General features: G+C 38.5%; 1 protein-coding gene and 1 pseudogene across 1 annotated transcript in view; one reads left to right on the plus strand and one right to left on the minus strand.

Annotated features, from left to right (window-relative positions):
• KAT6A (lysine acetyltransferase 6A) overlaps positions 1–26,085 on the plus strand; it is a 114,127-nt gene that overhangs the window by 415 nt on the left and 87,627 nt on the right. Inside the window, exon 2 of the mRNA XM_040643220.1 lies at positions 2,424–3,340. Within this exon, the coding sequence (XP_040499154.1) occupies positions 2,741–3,340 (600 nt within the window). The 5' untranslated portion in view covers positions 2,424–2,740. The remainder of the gene's footprint in view (positions 1–2,423; positions 3,341–26,085) is intronic.
• LOC121105662 lies at positions 7,097–7,308 on the minus strand (annotated as a pseudogene).

Here is a 26,085-nt window from a genome sequence, read left to right on the forward strand (position 1 = left end):
CCCCGCGGCCCGTGAGCCGCCCGCCGGCCAGGCTCTCGCGGGCCCAACGCCTCCGCCGCCCGCCCGCCGGGCCCAGCCCCGGGAAACCGGCGGGTGGGCGGGCGGCGAGCGGCCCAGGCCGCGGAGCCTCGGGCTGGGCTGTGCCGGCGAGCCCGCTCTCCCTCGGGGGCGCGCCCACCGCCCCGGCCCCACCTGCGCCCGGCCGCTTGCCGTCCCAGGCCGGGCGCGGCCCCTTCTGCCCGCGCTCCCGGGCGCTAGCTCTGCGGCTCCGGCCGGGTGCGCGGAGATCCGAGCGGGGTTGAGGCGGCAAGTGGGGGTGACAGGCTGGCGGGTGTTGTGGTGCGGAGGAGGCAGCACGTGTGGTGTTGTGTCTGTCGGGCTGTCAGCCCCTGTGCTGGGAGGGGAGGCGGCGGGCTGCCTGTCAACCTTCGGCCGGTTTGGACGGGAGCTGCGGGACCTGTCAGGTTCCTTGGGCAGCCTGCATGCCCCAAACGCCTCCTTTGAACCGACCTCTGTGGAGTTTAGGATTTGGAGGAGCCGGGAACGGGAGATACATTGCTCTTAACTCTTTCACGTGATTTCATTGTTAACTTAGTCCTCGGGTTCGGTTTCCATCTAATGGGAGCGGCGAAGCTGCCCGTTGGCAAGCTGCAGGGTTGTGCAGTTTCAAGTTTTTAAAGTTTCTCGCTCTTTAAAAAGAGAGCGCGAAGATGTGTTTGGGGGTGGGGAATGGAGACCGGGGAAGGACTGTCGGAAGCAAGTTGTACTTTCTCTCTAGCCGCTGGTGTACTTTCCAGAGAGTTTAAGTTCAAGTCTGCAGGCGCTTTTCTTTTGGAAGACCTGGAGACTGGTGAAAACCTTGGCGAGAGAGACAATGAGTAGCTGTCATTCATTCGTTTACCTGCGAGCATAATCAATTAGGACGTTCCCAGATTCTTAAACTCAAGATTGTAGCCTCTCATTTAGTTTAGCGTTAATATCTATATAATGAACGTTCTTGGAGTAAGAATACTATGATTTCTATCCTCTCGAGACTGTCACCAAAATGAAGCATAGCTCTCTCAGGGGGGCTTCTTTTTAGTTAGCTAATTTAAAAATAGATCTTGGCTCAGGTTTGAGTGTTTACTTCAGCCTTTTCTTTCCTATTAGAGTTAATAGGACTGTAGCTTTCTTGATATCTGTTAGTTTTCCTTTTGATTTTAATGTCTTAGTAATTGCTGCGGGAGCCATTTTTCTGTCATTGTGTATGTTGTAATGTAAATGCTCCTCAGAATAAGAGCACACGTTCTAAAAAAAACATGTTATATTTATTTTTTGGAAGCGAAGAAGTTAATTTGATTCAGAATTCATTGTTTTGGTGATTTTCAAAAAGATCTGTATCTGCCAGATTCTTTTGTTTGAAAGAAGCATATTGACTTTGATCCTGGAGAGGGAATGTATTTATGTGCTTGTTTTACTCATTAATGTACATTTCAGGTCAGCAATCTTGAATCTATGAGATCTCTCTAAACCTGCCAACAGGCAATATAGTACATTTGATGTGTAGTGTGTGCATTTTTGAACCCAGCGATTCTGGGCCTTTCTCACTTCTAGTTTCTCTATCTGTAGCTTGGTTATGAACATTTTGACAGTTGTTTCTCTCTCCAGTATATTGAATATTAGTATTTTAGTTTGGTTTAGGGGACACTATCAGCATGTAATTCTTAAAATTTGAAGGAATTTGGATTTTAAAATTCTTTAAGGACGTTTCTCACTTGATTTTCAGTATTATTTTTCCATTTGGAATGTTTACAGTAATGTACTTAAAATACGAACTTGATCTGTGTAAATTGTATTTTTGTTTCTTTTAATATATAAAATACTTAAAATTTTCTCTATGGTTTTTTGCTTATTGACTGTTTTTATGCAGTTTAAATGTCTGTAATTTTGAAAGATGAAAGATTCACTCTTACTTTCATTGCAGGATTCTTTCTGCTAATCCAGATACTTGTTGAAGTGCTGAATAGGTTCTTGGGGAAAGATGTCAAGGAAGAGTTTCAGTTCATAGACTGGTGAGCAGAGATTGTGGAGTACAGAATAGTCAGCACCCCTCTGCTTAGTAGTAGCCTAAGGTCATTCATAGTATATCTCATCTTATTTCCTCATTGTATCCTAATTATTCAGCTTTCCTTTTTTCTTTACCCCAATGGTTTACATACATAATTGTTTTTGGACTGTTGATAGAAACTTGTTAAAACTCTGCAGATGCTCAGTAAACACTTGCTAGTGTTTAATTTTTAAAAATATTAGCCATACATAAAATGTCAACTTGTGCATATTTTTAAAAGGTAGCCAAAACATTATCTTTAAAGACTAGGATGTCTCAGTTATAGCTTATTTACAAAATGGGACTTGATAGAAAACTGACCTTGTTTGTTTTTCAGGCATAAGATGCACATTTTCCTGCTGGGAAGGAGATGTTCTTGAATTCTTACAACTTTATGAAGAGACCCATGTGTGGTGCTATTGAGAAGTTTACTGGGAAATTTAAAGACATTTCAAATAACAGGTTGTTTTGGTTTTTAAAGTAAAAGTGAGGAGGCACTCTGTTTTGTGAAAGGAGAAAGGACTCAGGCCAGAAAACTTGTATGCTATGGTTAACTGGTTCCCAGCCTCCGAGAATGTTGTTTTCCATGGTGTAAAACTTACTCAGCATCAGGATAAGGGATAACGACTCTATGGATATACAGAATCCTTCACCATGGTAAAACTCGCTAACCCGCTGTATACGGAGTGGATTTTGGAGGCCATCAAAAAAGTGAAGAAGCAAAAACAGCGTCCTTCAGAAGAAAGGATATGCAATGCAGTGTCTTCATCCCATGGCTTGGATCGCAAAACTGTTTTAGAACAATTGGAGTTGAGTGTTAAAGATGGAACAATTTTAAAAGTCTCCAATAAAGGACTCAATTCCTATAAAGATCCTGATAATCCTGGGCGAATAGCACTTCCTAAACCTCGAAACCATGGAAAATTGGATAATAAACAAAATGTAGATTGGAATAAACTGATCAAGCGGGCGGTTGAGGGCTTGGCAGAATCCAGTGGCTCAACTTTGAAAAGCATTGAACGTTTTTTGAAAGGTCAGAAGGATGTGTCTGCATTATTTGGAGGCAGTGCTGCCTCTGGCTTTCACCAGCAGTTACGATTGGCTATTAAACGAGCCGTTGGCCACGGCAGACTCCTTAAAGATGGACCTCTTTATCGGCTCAACACTAAAGCAACCAGTGTGGATGGGAAAGAGAGTTGTGAGTCTCTTTCGTCTTTACCTCCAGTGTCACTCCTTCCACATGAAAAGGATAAGGTAAGAGCGGCATATGCATCAGTGTTCGTAGAGGTGATGGTATAGCATGCTGCAAAGTCACGTTTCTAAGAAGTTACGTAGAAATTATATTCAGGTTTTGTGTTTGGGGACTTGAATGATCACTGGTTTTTTATTGGTGAGTTTTTAGAATTCAGTAGATACCAGTTGTCCTTATACTTTGAAATATTTGACGCCTGAGTTTCAAGTGTGTTGATGTACCTGAAAGAATATATTTAGATAAGAATTTAAAAGTAGCATTCAACTTTAAGGCTGTTTTGTAAGTTCTTGTATCTTACTGATGGAAGTTGATGAGCACTGCTAAATGTTGGAGGCTTGGATTTGAAATAAGCAGGTGACTCTGAGAACCTCTCTTTTTTTCCTTTTTTTCTTTTTGTTCAACATTATCATTAGACAGGAGTGAGACTGATTCTCCTGACCCATAGTAGTAGCTTAGCAAATTTATCAGTTCTTATTTCTGTTGTATTCTGACTTTCTGTCATGTATTCTTTGCATAGGATAAAGTCCTAAGTGTTGTTTATGACAGGTGTAACTACATGGGTCAGGAATAAAGTATCCTATATTTCTAAAGTTCTGTGGAGTTGCGAGTTTTGATACACAGTGGTATACCTTACTGTGCTCTGTGTTTCATGCTTTTGTTTTGCACAGTTGAAAGTACAGTAAGAAACAGCAAAATTTGGCCCTTAAATAGGTATTGGGGGATGAGGAGAATTTTGTTAGTAGCAGTTTTTTACATTGACGTGTGTCTTAGCTGTAAATTTATTTCAAGTGTTCTGAATTGTAGTTCTGGGGAGAGTGGTAGTACTGATGCACACTTGAGTGTACAATAGTAAGATAATCTTTATTTTGCCTGAGATCATGGAAGCTACTTCTAGGATGAGAAGATTGTAAAGTTAACATTGAATGTATTTAAAAATATTTAAGATTCAGTCTAAACTTATTGCAGTGAATAACCCAACCTATAGATTTTTGTTTAAATAGCAATTGAAAATTAACAATATTTTTCTTAGATGAAGTTTTTAGAGATCTATTTTAGGGTTCAATTTTCCCTGTGAACTTTGAAATAGAAACATTATCTTACTGTTATTACCCTTGAAATGATTCTGATAGAATGGTTCTTTGTCATTTGAGCATTTATTAAAAGTGTGGTATTAAAAATTCAAGGTGGACAAGGAACTAAAATGCTTTATTCTGTAGTTCAGTGCTGTAGAACTCTTATTGTAAGAACTGTTTCTTGATCACATATGGCTGAAGTTAAGAGAAGTATAATGATTGATTCCTGAAATTGTTACCAAATGATCTACAGATTAACTACATGGAAACAGGAGATAATTTATAGTTTACAATGAATTCAGTGTTATATCTGTGAATTGAGTATTATAAATTCTTGTTAGAACACCTGGGTGCTTTTTTTTTTTTTTTAAAGATTTTATATATTTATTTGACAGAGATAGAGACAGCCAGCGAGAGAGGGAACACAAGCAGGGGGAGTAAGCAGGCTCCCAGCGGAAGAGCCTGATGTGGGGCTCGATCCCATAACGCCGGGATCACGCCCTGAGCCGAAGGCAGACGCTTAACGACTGAGCCACCCAGGCGCCCCTAATTCAACAGTTCTTACTTTGCAGCTGAGCTGAGACCTCTACATTAAAAAAAAGTTTAATCCAGTAGATATTTGCTGGTTTACTTTTGTTAGAAATATCTTTTTGGCTACATAACTGTAATATATAGTGTTATTAACCGAAGTAACTAAATTTGGAGTATACATTTAGGAAGATTGAGTTTCATTGAATTGGGACTTCTATATCTGTGTACTGGTCTGAATTGAAAACTAATTTTATGATATCTATGAATTTAGGGTTATTGAGCTGTTATGTATTTTTAGTCTTATTTTCAGTAGTGATTTTCCTCAGTGCTTCCCCCAAAGATAGGAAAAGCTCACATTCGAAATCATAATACAGTGAGGAATTGTTCCTTCTCTGAACAGATTATATGTTTGCTCATTATATTGTATTTTATCTACTTTCTTTACTCTTTTTAATATTGATTGGTTTGCTGTTATGAACCTAGGTATTCTCAAAAAAATTAGAGTGTATTCGACAGTGATGGAGAAAGGAAAGTGTAGGCCAGAGTAGTTTTGCTTTTAGGCCTTAATTCAGCAAATGGTTATTGAGCACCTATTGTGGGCCAGGCATTATTTCGAGTTCCTCTTTATTTTCTTTCTATATCAATTTCAACTCTTATTTCTTTGGGATATCAACCTTTGGAAGGAACTGTAGAACTCTGTTAGATTTTCAGCAACTGAGTGGTTTTTGCTACTTTTGGTGGAATCAGCTGTGTAGAAATACTGTATTTTTAAGAGTTTTGTGAACACACTTGAACTTAAGTGTGTTTTCACATTGATAGGGAGGGAAATCCGTGGGATACTATGATTTAAAAGTTTTATCCAAGTTGTAAGGGAAATTTCTGAGCTAGCTTTAGGGTTGTGGTAGTTTAGGGTGAATTTGTTTGACTTGATGTGTTTACTATGTGTGAAGCACTACTTTAAAGCTATACATACATTAACTTATTTAATTCTCACACAACTCAATGAAGTAGGTAGTGTTACCTTACAGGTGAAGAAACTGAGGCATAAAAGAGATTTAGTAATTTCTCCAAGTCACAGAGTTAGGGTTAGGTTAGCAAAGCTAGGATTTGAACTTGGGCAGTCTGGCTCCAGTCTTTGTTAACAGCTATACCTACTGCCTCTTGGGAGTTGTTACATATAATGCCTGTCACCTGCAATCAGGTTCACAATTGTGAATGTTCTCGGTGTTAACTTCATAGCACATCTCTAATTATGAAAGGACACATTTCCTTCAACCTCCACGCCTTCACTGTTCGTGTCTCTTTTTCTCTACCATAGACTGGATTTTAAAACTCGCATTGAACCAGTGATAAGAATGAATCAGAAACCAGAGATTATGAAAAATTTAGTTATGTGTACCTGAGGTCCATAAAAAAATAGTTTTGTCTACATGACATTTTGTTTTATTTTTTTTTCATGAAGATAATGACCGTGCTTATTGATTTTCATTTTATCCGTTACTGAAGTTTTCTGATTTGCAGTCTGGGATTTGTTGCATGCTGTACTAGAGTTCTTTCATTTGGGAATTCAAAATGTTGCTTTTCCTTGACGAATTGTGGCATATAGGTGATGGTGATAATGTGAAACTGGCTTAAATAACAATTGGTCCCTTGCAAATTTCTTTCCTTTTGAAATACAGATTTTACTGTAAGGTAATTTGTTCATTTGTTTCATTTATTCATATTCATTCAGCAAACATTTAGATGCCTACCACAATAATGAATTTAGGATTTAGGTCTTGTTGAGGATTAAGGTGGAGAGATGTGAAATAAATATTTTTGGGATTCTTTTTTAGTTTATAAAATATAACTTTTAGTTTTTTACAGTCATTGTTGTTCATAACAATTGAATGTTGTGAATCCCTGAGAAATAATGAGATGTTTCTTGGGTGAGGCTGTATTATTTGAAATTGTGATGGTCTGTGTCTTGAGACACTGAGTCTTGGAAGGACCCTTTTCAGGAATAATTTTCACCTTGATTTCAAACTTCTGGGTTCGTTTTAACACAGAAAAATGTACTTGCGTATATCTAGTTTATGTTACATATTGCTAGTCCAGAAAACTGTACTCTTGCTATAATCAGCCACATCATTAAAGTGTTACTCTGTCGAGTATTGTTGTGGAACAGAATTATAATTTGCTGAAGCATTACAGATGGAAAGGGTAGAGACTAATGTTATTGTTTAGGTTATTACCCAGCTGGGTAACCTGGAGGAGAAAGATGAAGTGATAAATTTATAGCCTTTTAAAATAAGTTCTATCTCAATTAGCAATAATTGCGCCTCGGATAAACCTCATTGGCTACGATACTGCCACTGTGCAAAGTTTAAAATAAGTTCTGTCTCGATACAGTAAACTTGTAGTAGAATCCAAATTATTTTTGTTACTGGAATTTGACATTTTAAATTCACAGCATAAGTGGGGCTTTGGTGTAGAGATGTGAATTTGAATGGAAATATGTTTTCAAGTTACAGAGTTAATAATAAAGCTTTGATTTAGGTATTTGGAAGTGGCCTTTATAGTAAAATTGATGCTACATCAATTTTTTGGTGACTCTAAATGTTGTGGGCCCTAAGGAGAAGCTGGCTAGAAATAAAAATTTGTTACTAACAAGTTATTGAGGTAGATTAAATATAAATGTGGTTAGGAATTATCTTTGTCTCAGTGGACTTATTCTTATAAAAAAAAACCCAGAATTTTAAAAATAACTAAGGCAGAGATATATTTGTAATGCAAGACAATCAACTGTACAGGCAATATTTGGTCTTCTAGTTAGTCTATGAACTGTATGTGTTTTGGTTAATTTTCAGCCCACGACACACCCTGAAAGAAAATTTGAGCTATGAAAGCAACCTTTGGTTTAGCCATTGCTAATCAAAACTTCTATACCCAGCCAATGCACACAACCTAGACATTTTCCTTATACTTTTGACAGTAGCACTTTACTCTTTCTAGGACTAACTTTTAATAAATTGATGAAATAAAAGGGAAGAAATTAATGAAGATGTCAGGTACTATAAATTGCTTCGGGAGTAGGGATCTAGAGGATCTAACCATCTTGACCTTTCTTTGCCCTGTATCAGTAGGCCAAGGGAATGTAAGCAGTTGCTTATAGAAACCTATTAATAGCTAACATTTGTTAAGGGCTAACAATGCGTTGAGTAGTGTTCTGAGTGCTTTAACATGTTTTCTTATTGAAGTCTCAGAGAATTTTACATGGTTAAATTTTATAGGTGTAGTATATTTATATAATAGCTATTTAATAACATTTAATAATACAGGTTTTCATTATGGCTTCTCATAAAATGCCAATAGAAAATGAATGTATGCAAAATGCATTATCTTATCCAAGCTGCCTGTTTTTTTTTTTTTTTTTTTTAATTTTATTTATTTATTTGACAGAGAGACAGCCAGCGAGAGAGGGAACACAAGCAGGGGGAGTGGGAGAGGAAGAAGCAGGCTCATAGCGGAGGAGCCTGATGTGGGGCTCGATCCCATAACACCAGGATCACGCCCTGAGCCGGAGGCAGACGCTTAACCGCTGTGCCACCCAGGCGCCCCATGCTGCCTGTTTTTTATTTAGTTCATCCTGACACATGGGCCAGTACTTTTTACATTACACTTACCTTTAATTCTATGAAAGCAGATAGATAATAGGACTTTTTCTCTTCCTATGTAGAATATTGGAGAAAGTATATTTTCTACACTGACTTGGATCTTAGCTATGTAAGAGGACTGAATCTGGTTGCCATGTTGTTTGGTTAAAATAGAATTAAGAAGTTTTTTGTTTGTTTTTAGTGAACTGGGAAGTGTTAAAATTACAATAATGAATGTTTTGGTGTTCTGTTTTAAACATTTTTAAAGAAACGAATGTTACGTATAGGAATTATTAAGAGCCTCCTCTGGTGAAGTTGTTTACCAGTTGGCTACTCATGGGTGGAGTCAGTTCGCAAAGGATCTGCAGCAGATGAATTAGACCTGTAGCGACTTCACCCTTCTGCTTTTCCCAGCTGGAGTAGGATTAGGACTCATTCAGCTGCAGCTGGTTCCCAGGAAAATCTAGGCTGTTTCTTCTGGTGTTTTCCTTTGACAGGAAAGTCAAAGTTCCAACAGATGGCTTTCATCAGCACTGTACATAACTCTGTAAATTCAAGTCCAAAGAATTACTTTCAACTTCATTAGGGAACAGGTGAAGAAACAGTTTGTAGTATGGCACTATTTGGTTAAGGGTTGAAATTAAGCATGGGGATTATAGTGGTGTAGCATTTAGATTTGCAGAATACCATTCTGGGTCAGAATAGTTTTTAACTGCCAGCAATTAAAAAAAAAAAAAAGACCTGCTAAGGAAAAATAACTTTGGCTGTGGTGTTGAGTAAGGTATATTTATAGTTGGATTATATTATGCTTACAAAGTATGGAGAAATTCTTTGAAAAAGAGAATAGACTTCTCTGCATTTTACAGAATTTTGAGCAAGTAGCAGTCTTGTATAACAGTGTTTCTAATCTTATTTCACAGATAGAGAAATTGAGGGCGCAAGAGATTTAAGTGTCTTGTGCAGTGCCACACAGCAAGTTAATTTGGGAGAAAGTGGTCAGACCCTTCTCAGTTCTTTGTTTTTTTTCATTAAGCTGTAGTACTGCTTTAAAATATTAGAGAGCAACGAGTATAAAATAATGTATTGCTTAATGAAAACCATAGAATAAACCCTGGTCTAGAGAATTTTGGTGGTTTTTATAACCACAAATATGTAAATCAGCTTGTTTCTGTGTTTGAAGATAGCTATACATTCTTGAAAGTTGAAACAACTTTTTGTTTGGAAAAGACTGTTTTCTTATGGCTCAAGTTAGAGGAGTTAGTTGTCTTATTTTTTTAGCTAAATATTAGAAGTATGAACATACTGAGCTACCTTAATGCTGGAGGGGAAAGTACTCCTTGAATTTTGAAGGAAAAAAAAAGGTCTGCTTACAGTTAAGACTGATTTTCAGAAAATCTACAACATAGACCTCTGAGGGACTTGGATAATTGGTTAGAACGTAAAAAATTTAGGACTGAGATAGAAAGGTACCAGACTTTCTATAAATAATGAAGTAATTCTTATCAAAGGCATCAGGTATGGGGAGATAGGAATGTAGGGTCTACCGCTGATTGTTACGTGTATATATAGTCTTGGTTCTGGGTGATTTGTAATAGTAAACCCTAAGAGAAGGCAGCAGAGAACAGATTATGTTTGTCTTTTTTGGTCATTGTGACAGTTCATCTCTGCATTACTTTTACTTTGTGGTAAAATTTAGCAAATACATTAGAATAATGGCAAATAAAGGTTAAGATTGGGGACAGCTATTTATAAAATAATTGGGTGGTTTTAAGATTATTGGTAAATGATGTAGAAAGAAAATCTGGCAGCTGAAAAACTTAAAATCTTTGTGTGAGAGAAGACAGCTGATTCCTTTGCCTTTTTTTACCTTTTGTGCAGAAGAGGTAGATTCCTTGTGTGTGGGGGGAACGGAGGGGGTTATCATGCTTATATTATAGGCTGCTTTTTCCTCCAGGGAATTGTGAACTGTAGTTGACCTGGAGAGCTGCTGTTAAGTGTTGGTTTTCAATTCTTTCTGCTTTGTAGACTGCAGGTTTTTCTTTTTTCTTCATTGGCTACAGTGAAGCATTTAACTCCTGAGTTTTCTAGAACCTGTAACAGAACCCTTAGAAACATTATTACATTTTTTGTGCATGTGTGTTAAGTGTGATGCTGTGTTTTAAGATGGTTTTCCAACTTTTCTATTGAGGACATCTTTAAATATCTGATTTAGGATTTAGATGCTCTTTCACCATTTTCCTGTTTCAGTTATTTCATTTCTTGTCATGCCAATTTTTCTTTAAATTCATAACATAAATCTAAAGCCCTGTTCTTTCTAAAGCAGTGGTTCTTGACACTATATCCACTTTAGAACAACCCAAGGAGCCTCAAAATAAATACCAAACCACTTAAATTAGACTCTAGCAGATCTAGGGGTCCCATATTTTAATTTGTTTGTTTTTTTGTTTTGAAGTCTCCATGTGTATCGAATGTATAGCCAGGATTGAGAACCACTACTCTAACAGAACTGGCTGAGTGTGTCAGGGGACAGAAGCAGCTACTTTTTATCTAATCATTGCAGGTCAGACAAATAACATGAGACAACATACTTCACATCCTCTCCCAGGAACATACTTTGATTGAACCCAGGACAATGTACTCATGGAAACCTAAATTTTGTTTTCTCTTACTTCTGACCTTAACTGCCCTAATCTTCCACCTTTCTCTCCTCCTACACCTGCTCTCTCATCAGGGTTTCATATGGTATGTATTTTGGAGAAGGTTCCATGTGTGAGTTGATGGGTGCCCCCCTCCCACCACTATAATGTTTTTCTTCTAATTGCTTGGCCTTATGGTTTATCACCTCAGTTACTCGCTTTACTCCTCTAATTGGCAAACCCCAACCTTGACATTAAGCCAACAGTTTTTCTCTCCCTGCTCCTATATATGGGACTGTTTGTCATTTTGAAGAAAATTGCACAAACCTTGTGGTGGGATGCCACTTACAAATTTGTGGCCTCTAATCAGTTCTGCTTTGGGACGTATGTCTGTGTCTTTCATCTGTTCTCTCTGCAGCAGTTCAGTATTTTCTCCAGCCCTTTCGCTTTTCTCATTGTCAGCAGACACTCCCATATTCTGCTTCACAGAATAGAATCTCTCTAGCCATATGAGCTCATTCAGTTTATACCCCTCCTACACTAACCTAAATATGTCTGTACTTATTTTTACCCCCTTTGCTACCTTTTCAGAGAGTATGAAAGAAGTGTCTTGTCTAGAGCTCATCTCTCTATGTTCTCTCCTGTCTCAGGGGCCTTGTCCCATCAGTAATGTTCCCAGTCTTTCCACTCTTTGCCTCTTAACGTGGGGAAGTCTCTCCCATCAAGTTAGAATAAAAACAAAAACACTGTTCGAGATCCTTCTGTACATCTACACCCTATGTCCTTTCCTTCATTTTGAAACTTCTTGAAAAAAGTCTGTATTCAGTCCACATCTGTTGCAATCTGCCCTTTGGTCCTAGAGCACCATTTGAAACAGTTCTTGTGTACAGTTTTCAGTCTTTATGTTACCTGACTTTTCAGTAGCATTTATGCTTGTTGACCATTCTCTCCTCCCTTGACCTTTGGGATAATTCTTTGCTAGGTGTCTTCCCTGTTCTCCATCTTTCTGGTAATTCATTTTCAGTTTACTGGCTTTTTATCTTTTGCCTGAATCTTGTATGTCGGATTTCCTAGGATCCTGTTTTTTTTTGTTTTGCTTTGTTTTGTTTTGTTTTGCTTTTTCGAGAGGGAGATAGAGAGAAGGGGGAGGGGCAGAGGGAAATTTTTTTTTTTTTTTTTTTTAGGTTATTTGAGGGAGAGAGAGAGAGCGCGTGCACTTGCAGGGGGAGGGAGAGGGAGAAAGAGAAATTCTCAAGTAGACTAGGAACTGAGTGCGGAGCCCCATGTGGGGCTTGAGCCCATCACCCCCAGTTCATGACCTGAGCTGAAACCAAGAGTCGGATGCTCAACTGACTAAGCCACCCAGGTGCCCCCCTAAGATCCTGTTCTTTGCTTGCTTCTTTTTGTTTCAACCTTCTGAGTTATCTCTAGACTTAACCTCCACTGTACTAATGACTAAATTCATAATCCAGATCTCTCTTTTGAGCTCTGGGCTTGTATATCCCACAGTGTAGTGTCTTGTCTTAGTCACTTCAAATTCATGATCACCCAGATGGAATTCATCACCTTCTAACTTGCTTTTTTGATTTCTTGTTGTGGTACGAGACATTGCCATTGACTCTGATTCCTAAAAGAAACTTTGGTGTTATATTCTACACTTCACTTGCACTTCTTTTGGATTCAGTTCTAGTCCATTCCCAATCTTTTCTACTTATTTAACATCTCTTTTAATTAAATTCTCCATTCCAGCTGCTACTCTTAGTGCAGGTCCTTGTCATTTCTCTCCTGATTTAACTTAGTAGTGTCCTCACTGGTGTGCCTTCCTTAATATCATCTCCGTCCAGTTCATATTATTGCCAAGAATGATCCTATTAAGAAGTGATTAGGAACATAGGCTCAAGAACCAGACCATCTGGGTTTGCATCCCATGTAGGCACCACTTGCTTTATGACCTTGGGTAATTTGCTTAATCTTTCTTAGCCACGTTTCTTTCTATAAAATGGAGATAATACAGGGTCTATCTCAAAATGAAGTTTCAAAGATTTAATGAGTTAATACATCAGTGTTGTCTAATTGTGCTTTGTGTGATGATGGAATGAATGTTCTATATCTGTGCTCTATACAGTAGCCAGTGGCCTTATGTGGCTATTGAGCTCTTGAAATGTGGCTGGTTGATGAAGAATTTAATTTAATTGTAATTTAATTGAAATAGCCATATATGGCTAATAATTACTGGACGGTGTATTCTGTAGAATACATAAAATCCAGTGCTCTATAAATGTCAGCTATTATTACCATCTTTCTAAAGTTAAACTTACTCCTCTGCTTAAAATCCTTCAGTGCCAGTTCTTTGGCATAATGTATATAACTTTTAATCCCCTTTACCCCATCATATTGCTCCAAAGTTGTCTACTGCTACTTCATATGCCCTCTGTGTACCATTATACTAGTGGTTTTTAAAGTGTTGCCTTAGGGACAAGAAGTAGCAGTAGGGTCACCTGAAATTGTTTGAAATGCAAATTCTTGGGCCATATTCCAGGCCTACTGAATCACAAACTGGGGGTGGGGTCCAGCAACTTGTATGTTAATAAGCCCTCCAGGTGATTCTGATGCATGCTGAGGTTTGAGACTCACTGCACAATCCAAACAATTTGTGGTTCCTCAGATCCACCTTGTTTCTCTAGCTCCTGTTTTTCTCCTATCTGGAATGATTATCTTTTCTTTTCTTCACCGATTAGCTCTTATTTAACCTTGCAGGCTTAGTTTAGGCATATCCTCTCTTTCTTCTTCATTATTACTCATCCTGCTTCCAGGTTGACTTAGAGAGCTCTCTTCATGCCCCTGATATCCTGTACATGCCTCCTTCATAGCCCATTTTACATTGTATTGTTGCTTTAGCCTGCCTCCTACTAGACAGTGAATTTAGGATCTTGTTTTTCATCTTTGTATCCCTGTCTATCTGGCACAGTGTCTGGTATGCTTTGCAAGTATTTATGGAACATTTTCAGGTGCCAGCACAGTGATTAAGTCCTGAGTAAAGGAGATACAGTCTTTGTAATTAACACACACAGCGGTAAGGGCTCTGATGGGGTAAAACCTAGTGCTATAGAAACACAGAGGAGGGGGTGGGGAAAGTTAGGGAAGTCTTCTTAGAGGAAGTCACATGTGAGAGGTTAGTGAGGTGGGGAAGCAAATGGGTGGGGTGGGAAAGAGAGTGGTTCCTGCAGAGGGAACAGCACGTACAAAGGCCTAGAAGCAAAACATTGTAGGCCCATAATAAATGTTTAATTGAGTAACCAAAGAATAAAGAACCAAATCACACGTCTGACTTGTAGATCTTGGTTTTGGAGTCACTATCCTCCCCAGCAAACATTAGTTAGCATTTTATATGTTTCTGCATTTTGTTAGCAGCTTTTTTTTTTTTGAAAGATTTTGTTTATTAGAGTGCACAAGCGGGGGGAGGGGCAGAAGGAGAGGGAGAAGCAGACACCCCGCTGAGCAGGGAGCCTCCATCCCAGGACTCTGGGATTATGACGTGAGCCGAAGGCAGACGCTTAACCGACTGAGCCACCCAAAATAAGATTTTGTTTATTTGAGGGGGGGAGAGAGAGGGCGAGTGAGAGAGAGAGAGCGAGCACATGAGCAGGGGGGAGGGGCAGAGGAGAGGGAGAAGCAGGCTCCCCGCTGAGCAGGGAGCCCAATTTGAGGCTCTGTCCTAGGACCCTGGGATCATGACCTGACCTGAAGGCAAACACTTAACTGGCTGAGGTACCCTAGTGCCCCATCAGCTTTTATTCTTTTTTTTTTTTTTTAAAGATTTTATTTATTTATTTGACAGAGAAACAGCCAGTGAGAGGGGGAACACAAGCAGGGGGAGTGGGAGAGGAAGAAGCAGGCTCCCAGAGGATGAGCCTGACGTGGGGCTTGATCCCAGAACGCTGGGATCATGCCCTGAGCCGAAGGCAGACGCTTAACGACTGAGCCACCCAGGCGCCCCCAGCTTTTATTCTTGATATGCTTTCTTTGAACTGAAGGTAAGGTGTGATAGGGTAACCTCCAAGGCAGCAGGATACATTTGAGTGTGTGTATTTGTTTGCTTGCCTTTCAATGGTAGAAGATAGGATTGGTTTTATCTGAAGTATTCATGCAGGGTGAGTATACATCCGTGGTACAGAGGTAAATGCTTTCCTCTTATTGCATAAGAATAGGCCAAGATTTTTAAAAAAGCAACTTCAAACTTAGAGCGTTGACAAAGCATATCATTAAGAAAGCTGACAATCTGCCAGCTTTTACAACCACAATTGTTGGTACTTTTGTAGCCCCTCTCTGTATTGGCCCTTTTTGCCCTTATTGCTGCCATCCTAGGCTTCCTGTTGCTCTCATTAACCCTCCATTTTAAGAGTATCCCCAAGGCCTTGGTTAACATAAGCACCAGCTTTGAGTTGGCACTTGAATATCTGCTTTTCTGTTTGGATTTTACATGTGTAACTTTCTTTCTCTTTTCTTTTTTAAAGATTTTATTTATTTGTCAGAAAGTGCACACAAGCAGAGGGGAGTGGCAGGCAGAGGGAGAAGCAGGGAACTTAATGTGGTGCTTGATCCCAGGAACCTGGGATCATCACCGGAGCTGAAGGTAGCTGCTTAACCGACTGAGCCACCCAGGTGTCCCTACATATGGTACTTCAGTAAAAACTTACCTTTACTTTCTTTGAATGCTTTACAAGTCGGTTGACTTTGTTATCTATTAAGTGTGAAAGAATAATAAAATTACAGAGTTTTGTTTCTGATAACTTCTGTTAAACAGAGAACTCTTAACTTCAGCAAAGAAAGCTAGAGAAAGAAAAAGAAATAAAATATTTTTCTCTAAAACTTCATTTGGGTGGTAATAATTATGTTTCTGAAGTGTTTCACAGATTATAAAGAATTTTGCTTTCACATATATCTTCTTTTGCTCTAACACTTTTGTAGTAAGGTAGGCAGTCCAGCTGTTATGATTGCCAGGTTTTATGTATGCAGAATTACGTGATTGGTTAAGGCATTAAATGGAATTACAGTCATGGTCTCTTTCAAGTCCAGTACTCCTTCTGCCACATTAGGCTGCCTCTTGTTCATGAAAATGACAGGCATTAAAAAAAAGTGGTGTCCTTTACTATTTATTATGTACATCCGTTCAACCATTTATTGGGTCATATCTTTGTATCCAGGTCCTGACACTTTGTAAGATGCTCAGAAAGTGTTTGTTGAATTGAAAGTGTCAGGTTTAAACTGGAAGGGGAAATGATAGAAATCAGGTTGATTTTTTTAAAGCTATTATTAACTCTCTTTAAACTTAGAGGCTAAACCATTTATCTTCTCAAAATTTATAGTCTCTGTAGATTAAAAGGAGAGATAGAGTTTCAGATGTTTTCAGCAAATGTTTGATACCTCAGCTAAAAAGTACCGTTTGCTACTTCCTTCAAGGTAATATTTGTTCTCTGTTATCCATAAAATACTTTTAAAACCTTAAGAAATTGTGTTTGCCCAATAAATAATAATGTATTCATTAGTACATAAAATTCAAAAAGTACAGAAGAGTGCCATTAAAAGTATTCTTCTAACTCCTGTTTCCAAGCTAATCATTTCCCCTCCTAGGAGGCATCCAGTGCGTTTGGTTTCTGCCTACCAGACAGATTCTCTGTGTATATAAGCAATCACTTTTATATATGCATTTCCCCCCACAGTTGATAGCAAACCTTCACATACTGTTCAGCACCTTGCCTTGCTTTTTTCCCCACTTGTTTTTTTTCTCCACTCAATAACCTGCTTTGTGCATTATTTTAGATTTGTAAGTTCCTAGAAGTAGAATAATTGGGTCAAAGAATGTGTATGCCTTTGTAATTTTGGTATTTCTAAATCTCTCTCCATAGAGATCACCAGCAGTGTATTTGTTGCCTACACCCTTTGCAACACAGTGTTATCAAACTTTGATCTTTGGCAGTCTGATAAATGAAAAATCATTATCCATTTTTGACTCAGTTTTTTAATTCTCATTGGAGTTTGTTCTTCTGTCCTCGTGTCCAGAGACAGCCTCTGATCTGTATTCTACTACTAGTCTCTGTTAAGCCTGATTACTTAAAGCATACAATTCTTAGAGGTAGTTAGAAATTTGTTGAGTTTCTTTTTAACTGTTATGATGTCACTTGAGAAATAGCTAGGTCTCCCTTGTAAGCCTATAATGACCTCTTTCTTGTAGTGGCCTATTTCTATCCTGCAGAATGACCCTTCACCCACCCCTCAATCTTAAGTTTGTGCTTTTGTACGATGGTGGGGAAACCCTATTCAGTAGATGATTTAGTATGTTCTTGCTTGTCAGTCTTTTAAAATGGATGTTATGTAGCACTTGTATTTGAAAACTTACATAATTTTGAATAAATATTATGTGCTAGGTATTTAGGTCACAATAACCCCTTAAGGAAGGTTGTCTATTTTATAGATGAACTAAAGGCTCATAGAGGTCAAGTGATTTGCCCAGGGTTGTAGAGCTAAAATATATGTGCTAGAATGTACAGGCTAGTGCTAGTCAAAAGAAAAAAACCCTGTAAATTCAAAGTTGAGATAAACTGGAATTCTGGTAAGTCGGTGCAGTAGTTTAAAGTTCTTTGTGAGGGGTGCCTGGGTGGCTCAGTTGGTTAAGCGTCTGTCATCGATTGGCTCAGGTCATGATCTCATGGTCCTTGGATTAAGCCCCGTGTGGGGCCCCCTGCTCAGCGGGGAGTCTGCTTCTCCCTCTCCCCACCAATCATTCTCACTCTTTTTCTCTCTCTCTCTCTCTCAAATAAATAATAAAAAAAATCCAAAATTAAAGTTCTTTGTGAATAATTACAAAACTAATTCTGATTAGTTTGGGGCTTATGTAATATTTAAGAGCCACAGATCTCAGCCTCATCACTTGTTGTCTGATCTTTAAATTACTTCATCTTCCATGAGTGTCAGTTTCCTTTTCTGTAAGAGGGATAGTAATAGTACCGAAATTGCCAAATTCATCAAGTATCAACCTTTTTGAAGATTATTTTTAGCCCAAGCAGGTCATAGCTGCAATGGTTTTTTAGCCTTTGCTTTCAAAAATAAACAGCAGGAAGTAGTGCTGACTTCCCTCTCTTTTCTCCAATGAAACAACAAAACAGATCAATTTATTAACCCACAAAATATTGTCATCACATTTTGAAAAGTATTTGAAGTTTTTATGAATGTGTATAAATTTTAACAGGACATAAAAACAGACATGTAGGTAGTTTAAAAAGTGTTTTTTATATACTTTATAATCCACTTAAATTAAGATGGACATTCTCTGGTCATATTCCTTTGGAATAGGCAAAATATTTGAACAGTCCCCACATTTGGTCCTATTTTTTAATAACAGTGTTTCTCCCCCCTCCCCCTGATAAAAAAACAAGAAAGTACTCCCTTTGTCGAAGTTGTCAAATAGGTCTTTCTTTTGTATCTTGAGGCTCAGGAGTAAGGCTTTATCCTTGGAGTTGTTGTTTTTCCCCATGCAAAGTGGCCTGGCTCATATTGGGAATCAGACGCACAACTTTAATATAATTAAGTATCCCCTTGTATAGTACTGTTCCTCAAATTTTCATCTGGGAATCTTGTTGAAATACAGTTTTAGGTCTTTGGTGAGGCCTGAGATTTTGCATTTCTACCAAGCTCCTGAGTATTCTCTGCTGAACAGAATACACTTTGAGTAACAAGTTTCTGTAGGATTGAATCTCTTTTACTGTTGACTGATTGTCTTAAATCATATGCTTATTTTCAGGCATGCACTCAGCAGATTTCCACAGAATAACTACTTCCCAGGTGCTATGCTAGGTACTGGGATTATATATAAGAGGGATGCTAGATACATACTCTGCTCTCAGTTAAGGGAGCCAAGGAAATAGCAGTAAATTATATGAAGTGGTGATGCCTAAATCCAGGGAGCTCTGAGAATCTAAGTACAAAAACTGTTTTTTTAAGAAATAAAGAAACTGATTTGTCTGATGTATTGACATGCAAGTTCCCAATGTAGTGGAGCTTTGATTGAATTGCTTGTCACACTAAGATAGATGTTGGCAAATGTTTTCTGTAAAGTGCCAGAGGGTAAATATTTTAGGCTCTGAGGGCCGTATAGCCTCTGATCTCGCTTCTCAACTCTGTGAGGATCAACTATAGGCAATTTGTAAACAAACGAGTGTGTGTTTCAATAGACTTTATTACCTAACAAGTGGTGGGCTGGATTTGGTCTGTAGGCCATGGTTTGCCTACCCCTGCTCTAGAATAGCAGTGTTTTGCATTCAGTTGTGAGACATGTTGAAAATAATTTAAAGTAAGAAATTATTTAATTGAAAAATTAAGATGGTTATCTCTATAATAACATCACTGATTTATTTGCGTTCAGATTTGCTGTCTGGGAGCATGAGTTGTTTATACAGGCGTACCTTGGAGATATTGTGGGTTCAGTAGCAGACCATTGCAATAAAGCAGATATTGCAATAAAATGGATCAGATGAATTTTTTGGTTTCCCAGTGCATATAAAAGTTATGTTTATACGATGGTGTGTTAAGTATGCGATTGTATTCTGTCTAAAAAAAAAAGTACCTATCTTAATTTAAAAATAGTTTATTGGTAAAAAATGCTGTCATCTGAGCTTGAGCCATAATCACTGATCACAGATCATCATAATAAATAGAATAATAATGAAAAAGCTTGAAAAATTATGAGAATTACCAAAATGTGACACACACAAATGAAGTGAGCAGATACTGTTGGAAAAATGGCACCAATAGACTTGCTTAATGCAGGGTTGCCACAAATTTTCAATTTGTAGAAAACGCGGTATCTGCAAAGCACACAAAGCAAAAGCCCAATAAAACGAGGTATGCCTGTGTACCGGGGGACTAATATCGTACATGTGATTGTCATTTGTCACGTGTATCACTGGGAAAAAAGGTAAAGAGCTATTGCGTGAGGGGCTCCTGGGTGGCTCAGTCGTTAATCATCTGCCTTCGGCTCAGGGCGTGATCCTGGCGTTCTGGGATGGAGCCCCACATCAGGGGGCTCCTCCGCTGGGAGCCTGCTTCTTCCTCTCCCACTCCCCCTGCTTGTGTTCCCTCTCTCACTGGCTGTCTCTCTCTGTCAAATAAATAAATAAAATCTTAAAAAAAAAAAAAGAGCTATTGCTTGAGAATTTAATTTAATATATTTTTAAAGGTTTTATTTATTTATTTGTCAGAGAGCACAAGCAGGGGGAGCTGCCTGCAGAGGGAAAAGCAGGCTCCCCGCTGAGCAAGGAGCCCGATGTGGGACTCAGTCCCAGGACCCTAGGATCATGACCTGAGCTGAAGGCAGACACTTAGCTGACTTGCCACCCAGGCAGCCCTTTCTCGAGAATTTTAGTTCATACTCCTAAAGAGCAGCACAAATGTCTATTTTCTCTTTTTACTGTATGGGGAAAGGAGCTGTGACAGGTAGAGGGGATTAGGGGATCTCAATATAACTATGCAGTGAAGCATTTCTGTAAATTGCTTTTTCTGGTCAGTATTGAAAAATGTATAATACAGAACTAGAAGAAGGACTGACATCCTTCCACACTCAAATCAGTTACCATCATTTAGGGTAGTAAATAGAATTTGGGATCTGGAGTTTGTTTTCTGGTTTCACTACTTAATTAGTTGTGTGGTCCTAGGCAACGTATTTAATTCTTTGCCCCTCCATATCTTCATGGGATCATGATACTGCACACACTTTAGGACATGATAAGAAACACTGTATCTGATTGGACCTAGTACAGCACTGGTATATAGTAACCCCTTGGTAAATGTAGACTCAAGTAATTTTCTGACCTCAACAGAAATGGAGAGTAACTATAGTCCTGACTGTAAAGTAAGTAATTTTGATTTAAGATTGCTACCAAGAGGGGCGCCTGGGTGGCACAGCGGTTAAGCGCCTGCCTTCGGCTCAGGGCGTGATCCCGGCATTATGGGATTGAGCCCCACATCAGGCTCCTCTGCTGTGAGCCTGCTTCTTCCTCTCCCACTCCCCCTGCTTGTGTTCCCTCTCTCGCTGGCTATCTCTGTTAAATAAATAAATAAAATCTTTAAAAAAAAAAAAAAGATTGCTACCAAGAACAGTTTTCTGTGACATTATTGTAGCTCTTTAGTAAACTAACTTGGTTTTTTTACAGAGCTTAGAATTTAAAATATTGTTAGTCTCTTTGAGCTGCATTAGTACAAGGAAAAGGTGACATTCACTACTCACAAACTATATACATATATAAAGTAGGGGCGCCTGGCTGGCTCGTTTGGTAGAGCATGCAGCTCTCGATGTCAGGGTTGTAGGTTCGAGGACCATGGTGAGTGTAGAGATTACTTAAAAAATAAAATATATATATATATATATATAAAAAGTAATGGTTTAGCAGGTTTAGTCATGACACCTATGTCTGTCTCCCATTGCCTTATTTAGTTCAGTTCTTTTTTCGGCTACTGCAGTTGTCTTTAAGCTGGTTTCCCTTCATTCATCCAGTAAATATTTAATGATACCTGACATGTGGTAGGTACTGTTGTAAGTGCTGGGGATTTAGCAGTGAACCAAATGGATAAAAATGTCTGTCCTTATGGAGCTTAGATTATCTAGCAGATTCCAGTCTTGACTTCTGGAGCTTACCTCTATACTTTTATCTCATTACTCTCTCTAAACTATCATGTCGTTCCTTTGTTTAGAATCATCAGGTCTCATGGATTTCTGTTGCCTTCTGGATGAAGTTCAGGCTCCATGCCGTTATGCATTGTCATCTGTTGCCACACTTCTTAACCCTCTGCCTTCCAACATATTGCAGTTCCTTATAGGCACCACACTCTTGCTTTTCGGTTTTTATATGTATGTATCTCTGCTTGGACTGTCATTCTTTTAGACTGTCCTCCAAACAAAAAAATAGCTGATGCTCATCTTTTAAGCCTCCACTACCATTACTGGCTTGGTGAGATGACTTTCTTTATGAATGTAACAAACATATTCTCATGGCATGTTAGACATGCTGATGCTATGACATTTTTTTCCCTCTGTACTATAATAGTCTATTTATCTGCGTCTCCTACTGGCATTAAAGGCAAGGGCTGCTTTTTACTTATTTCTCAGTGTCTGTCAAGGGGCCTGGTTCTTAGTTTGAAATATTCATTGAACAAATGAATGAAATGCCGGAACTTCTATCTCAGCACTATCAAGCTGACTGAAGAATGTGGGGGTTTATTCAATAAACCTTTGAATTTGTGGAGTGTTTACTTTGTGACAGACAATGGAGATAAAGAGATAACCTGTTCTCAGATGAGTCAACAGTAAGGCTGACAGCTTATTTTCACAACAGACCCCTTTTTTATTACACACGTATACACACGAGCGTATGCACACATATCACTAATAAGTAGTCTCTATCAAGTATCCAAACAGTGCTGTTATCTTTTTAATGAAGAGTATTTTAAACTGCTGTCTGTTGAAGACAGACATAAAAATGTGGGGATCTGCAAACCATTTTAGGGTCATATGAGTAAGGAATATGAGTCCCGGTTTATCAGAAAACCTTCTGTGGTCACCTTCTGGTACATCAGGAAGTTGTGAGCATCCAGACTTGCAGAATAGGGTCAGTAACTTGGAAGAAAATTCTGGAGACCAGGAGGAAATAGTCTTTAAGAATTACTGCATCACTGATACCCCTAGGTGGTTCAAAGAATGACACACTAAAAACAAGTGAAAAAACAACAACAAAAAATGAGCACTGACAATTTTTTTTTTTAAGATTTTATTTATTTACTTGACAGAGAGACAGCCAGCGAGAGGGGGAACACAAGCAGGGGGGGTAGGAGAGGAAGAAGCAGGCTTCCAGCAGAGGAGCCTGATGTGGGGCTCGATCCCACACACCCTGAGCCGAAGGCAGATGCTTAACGACTGAGCCACCCAGGCACCCCGTGAGCACTGACAATTTTGAATAGAAAGTGATTCAGAAGAGATGAACTCTGAATTAAGAGAAGGTTTGAGGATACTTACTTAATTTTGCTTACATTTTTCTTCTTTGTATGCACAAGATTGATGTATGATAAAAATGTCTAAGAGCAATTTCAATAAGTTTACTTTAAAAATTTAAGTAATAAAAGTTTGGGGGAAAAAAACTGGGGGAAAATGAAAGCATAGGGGCTCCTGGGTGGCTCAGTTGGTTAAGTGTCCATCTGCCTTTGGCTCAGGTCATGATCTCAGGGTCTTGGGATCAAGCCCCAGGTTGGGCTCCCTGCTTAGCTGGGAGCCTGCTTCTCCCTCTCCCTCTGCTCTTTCCTCCTGCTCACGTGGTCGCTCTTGCTCTCTCAAAAAAATAAAATCTTTTTTTTTTTTTAAGATTTTATTTATTTATTTGACAGAGATAGAGATAGCCAGTGAGAGAGAGGGAACACAAGCAGGGGGAGTGGGAGAGGAAGAAGCAGGCTCATAGCAGAGGAGCCTGATGTGGGGCTCAATCACATAACGCCGGGATCACGCCCTGAGCCGAAGGCAGACGCTTAATGGCTGTGCCACCCAGGCGCCCCTCAAAAAAATAAAATCTTAAAAAAAAAGAAAAAAAAGAAAATGAAAGCATAAGCAATGCTAATATTTTTTTGCATATCCCAGAGATCCAAAGTCATTTGGATGGCTTAGTTACATACAAAATATATTTTAAACAACTGTGTTTGCTCATTAAATCATTGTATTTACTGTCTTTAAAAATGTGAAGGCTTGTGTGTGGAAGTATTAAATTACTGTACCGTACACCTCAAACTAATGCTATACTGAATGTTAACTAACTGAAATTTAAGTAAAAACTTATAAAAAAAAATGTTCACACTAACAAAAAAATTTTTGAAGGCCAAAATTTTTGACCTTTTAATGCTACTCTTGGAGAAAATTTTTTTGTCTCCCTACCCTCAACTTCTTAGTAGAGCTATCTACTTGTATATCTCCTATTTCACCATACTCCTCTTTTTACAAATAGTATATTATCATATTGCAGTTTTCTTTGACTCTTATTTTATGGATGTTATACTTTAAAATTGTATTTGTAACCATTAATCTCGCAATCTCTTGTGTTATGTTTATAGAAATGTTAAAAGCGTTTTGTGTATTCATGCTGTTGTTTTCAGTTGAAGGGTATGCATATGTAAAAAGGATTGTTAAAATATACCATGTGTGTATATTTGTTTAAAGGAAAAGGTTTAATCTTTGACTAATGATCCTTGATATTAATTTTTATCACTCACTTCTAATACTAATTTTAAAACAGTAAGTAGGAGGGAGTTGTTTCATAAATTGCTTCCTTGATGCACCAGTTCCTGAATATGCGTTCAAAGAACAGAGGAATCCCTGTCACAGTAAATTAAGGAAACAGTGCATATTCATAGTTCGCATAAGCATATTAAAAGAACTGTGGAATCCCCAGCCCTGTGCCTTTTTAATTTTGCTAACTGAATTTATTTGTAGAAGGGAAGACCCTCATCCCTTCCTTTCATCTCTTATATCTTTGGACCTGTTTTGGAAGCACTGGTATTATGCTTTTTCTGGGGCTCTAATATTCTTACAGAACTTAACCTTTTGGTTGTCAATGGCAGTTATGGTCTTTGTGCTTTTCTGCATTTGCAGTAAAATATCTGTGGGGGTTAACTTTAAGAGGAAAAAAAGAGCCAGTGTGTTTCAATTGGAAAAGCCTGTCTTTAGGGTCTGACTTTGTATATCCATGAGCAAACTTATTTGCTATTTTTTAAAAATTAAAGATTTTATTTATTTATTTATTTATTTATTTAAGAGAGAAAGAGAGTGAGCCAGTGGGGGAGGAACAGAGGGAGAGGGACAAGCAGACTGAGCTTGGAGTCCGGACTTGATCTCATGACTGAGATCATGACCTGAGCTGAAATCAAGAGTGAGATGCTCAACCGACTGAGCCACCCAGGCACCCCTTTGCTATTTTTTAATTCCTGTTTGAACATCAGGCTTGTTGGCTGATTTTTGGAATAGGAACAGATATCTCAATTGTTCATGGCATTGGAAGGGACAGGATGTTTAAAACAAAGTATGATTAAATTAAAATGCCCTCTTTTTTTTTCTTTTAAGAAAAACTTACAAACCAAGTAAAATGCCTGTGAGCACTGTTTTGGTCAGCCTTTTTATTACCTTTTTTTTCCTGCTGAGAAAGTAGGATCATACATATTCTAGGGATCGAAAGTGTCTATAAAACTGTATAGGAAGTTGTGAATTGGCATTGAAAGCTTTCTAGATGTACTAATTTATAAGCACCTTGAAGATAAAGTGTTTGTCTTTATATTGCTCACAGGCAGATACTGTTTTATGAGTGACAGTATTCTGTGTCTGAATTTAAGTCAAGAAGGGCTTTATGTTCACTTACAGAGTGACTCCTATATGTCTTTCATTGTTAATCATCTGTAATTGGCCATTAAATGCTATTGTGGTATCTGGAAAGTTGTTTGTGTAGTTGCTTCTTGATTCATCTGTCCTCCTTGCTTTCCAGGTCTGCTTTCTCCCAGCACACAGGGGCTGTGGATTACAGTCCTGCTTAGGCAGTACACAGGCTGCCAGCTTGAGAGTCAGGATTCTCCTTAGTACAGCAGAGACACAAGGCCATGACCCTGACGTCATTGGATAGATTATTTGTAGGTTTTGATATATATGTAAGTGATACATCAAAAGGTTTTGGTGGTATCTCTGTGGATGACATTGGTGGAGCACCTCTAACTTTGACTCTACGTTTTCTAGCCTTACTCTGTTATATTATGTGTATATATTAATGTGTTTGCTCATGCAGTGGTTAAACCATTTGAA

This window comes from Ursus maritimus, unplaced genomic scaffold (genome assembly GCF_017311325.1).
Source record: "Ursus maritimus isolate PB19 unplaced genomic scaffold, ASM1731132v1 scaffold_28, whole genome shotgun sequence".
Classification (NCBI taxonomy): domain Eukaryota; kingdom Metazoa; phylum Chordata; class Mammalia; order Carnivora; family Ursidae; genus Ursus; species Ursus maritimus.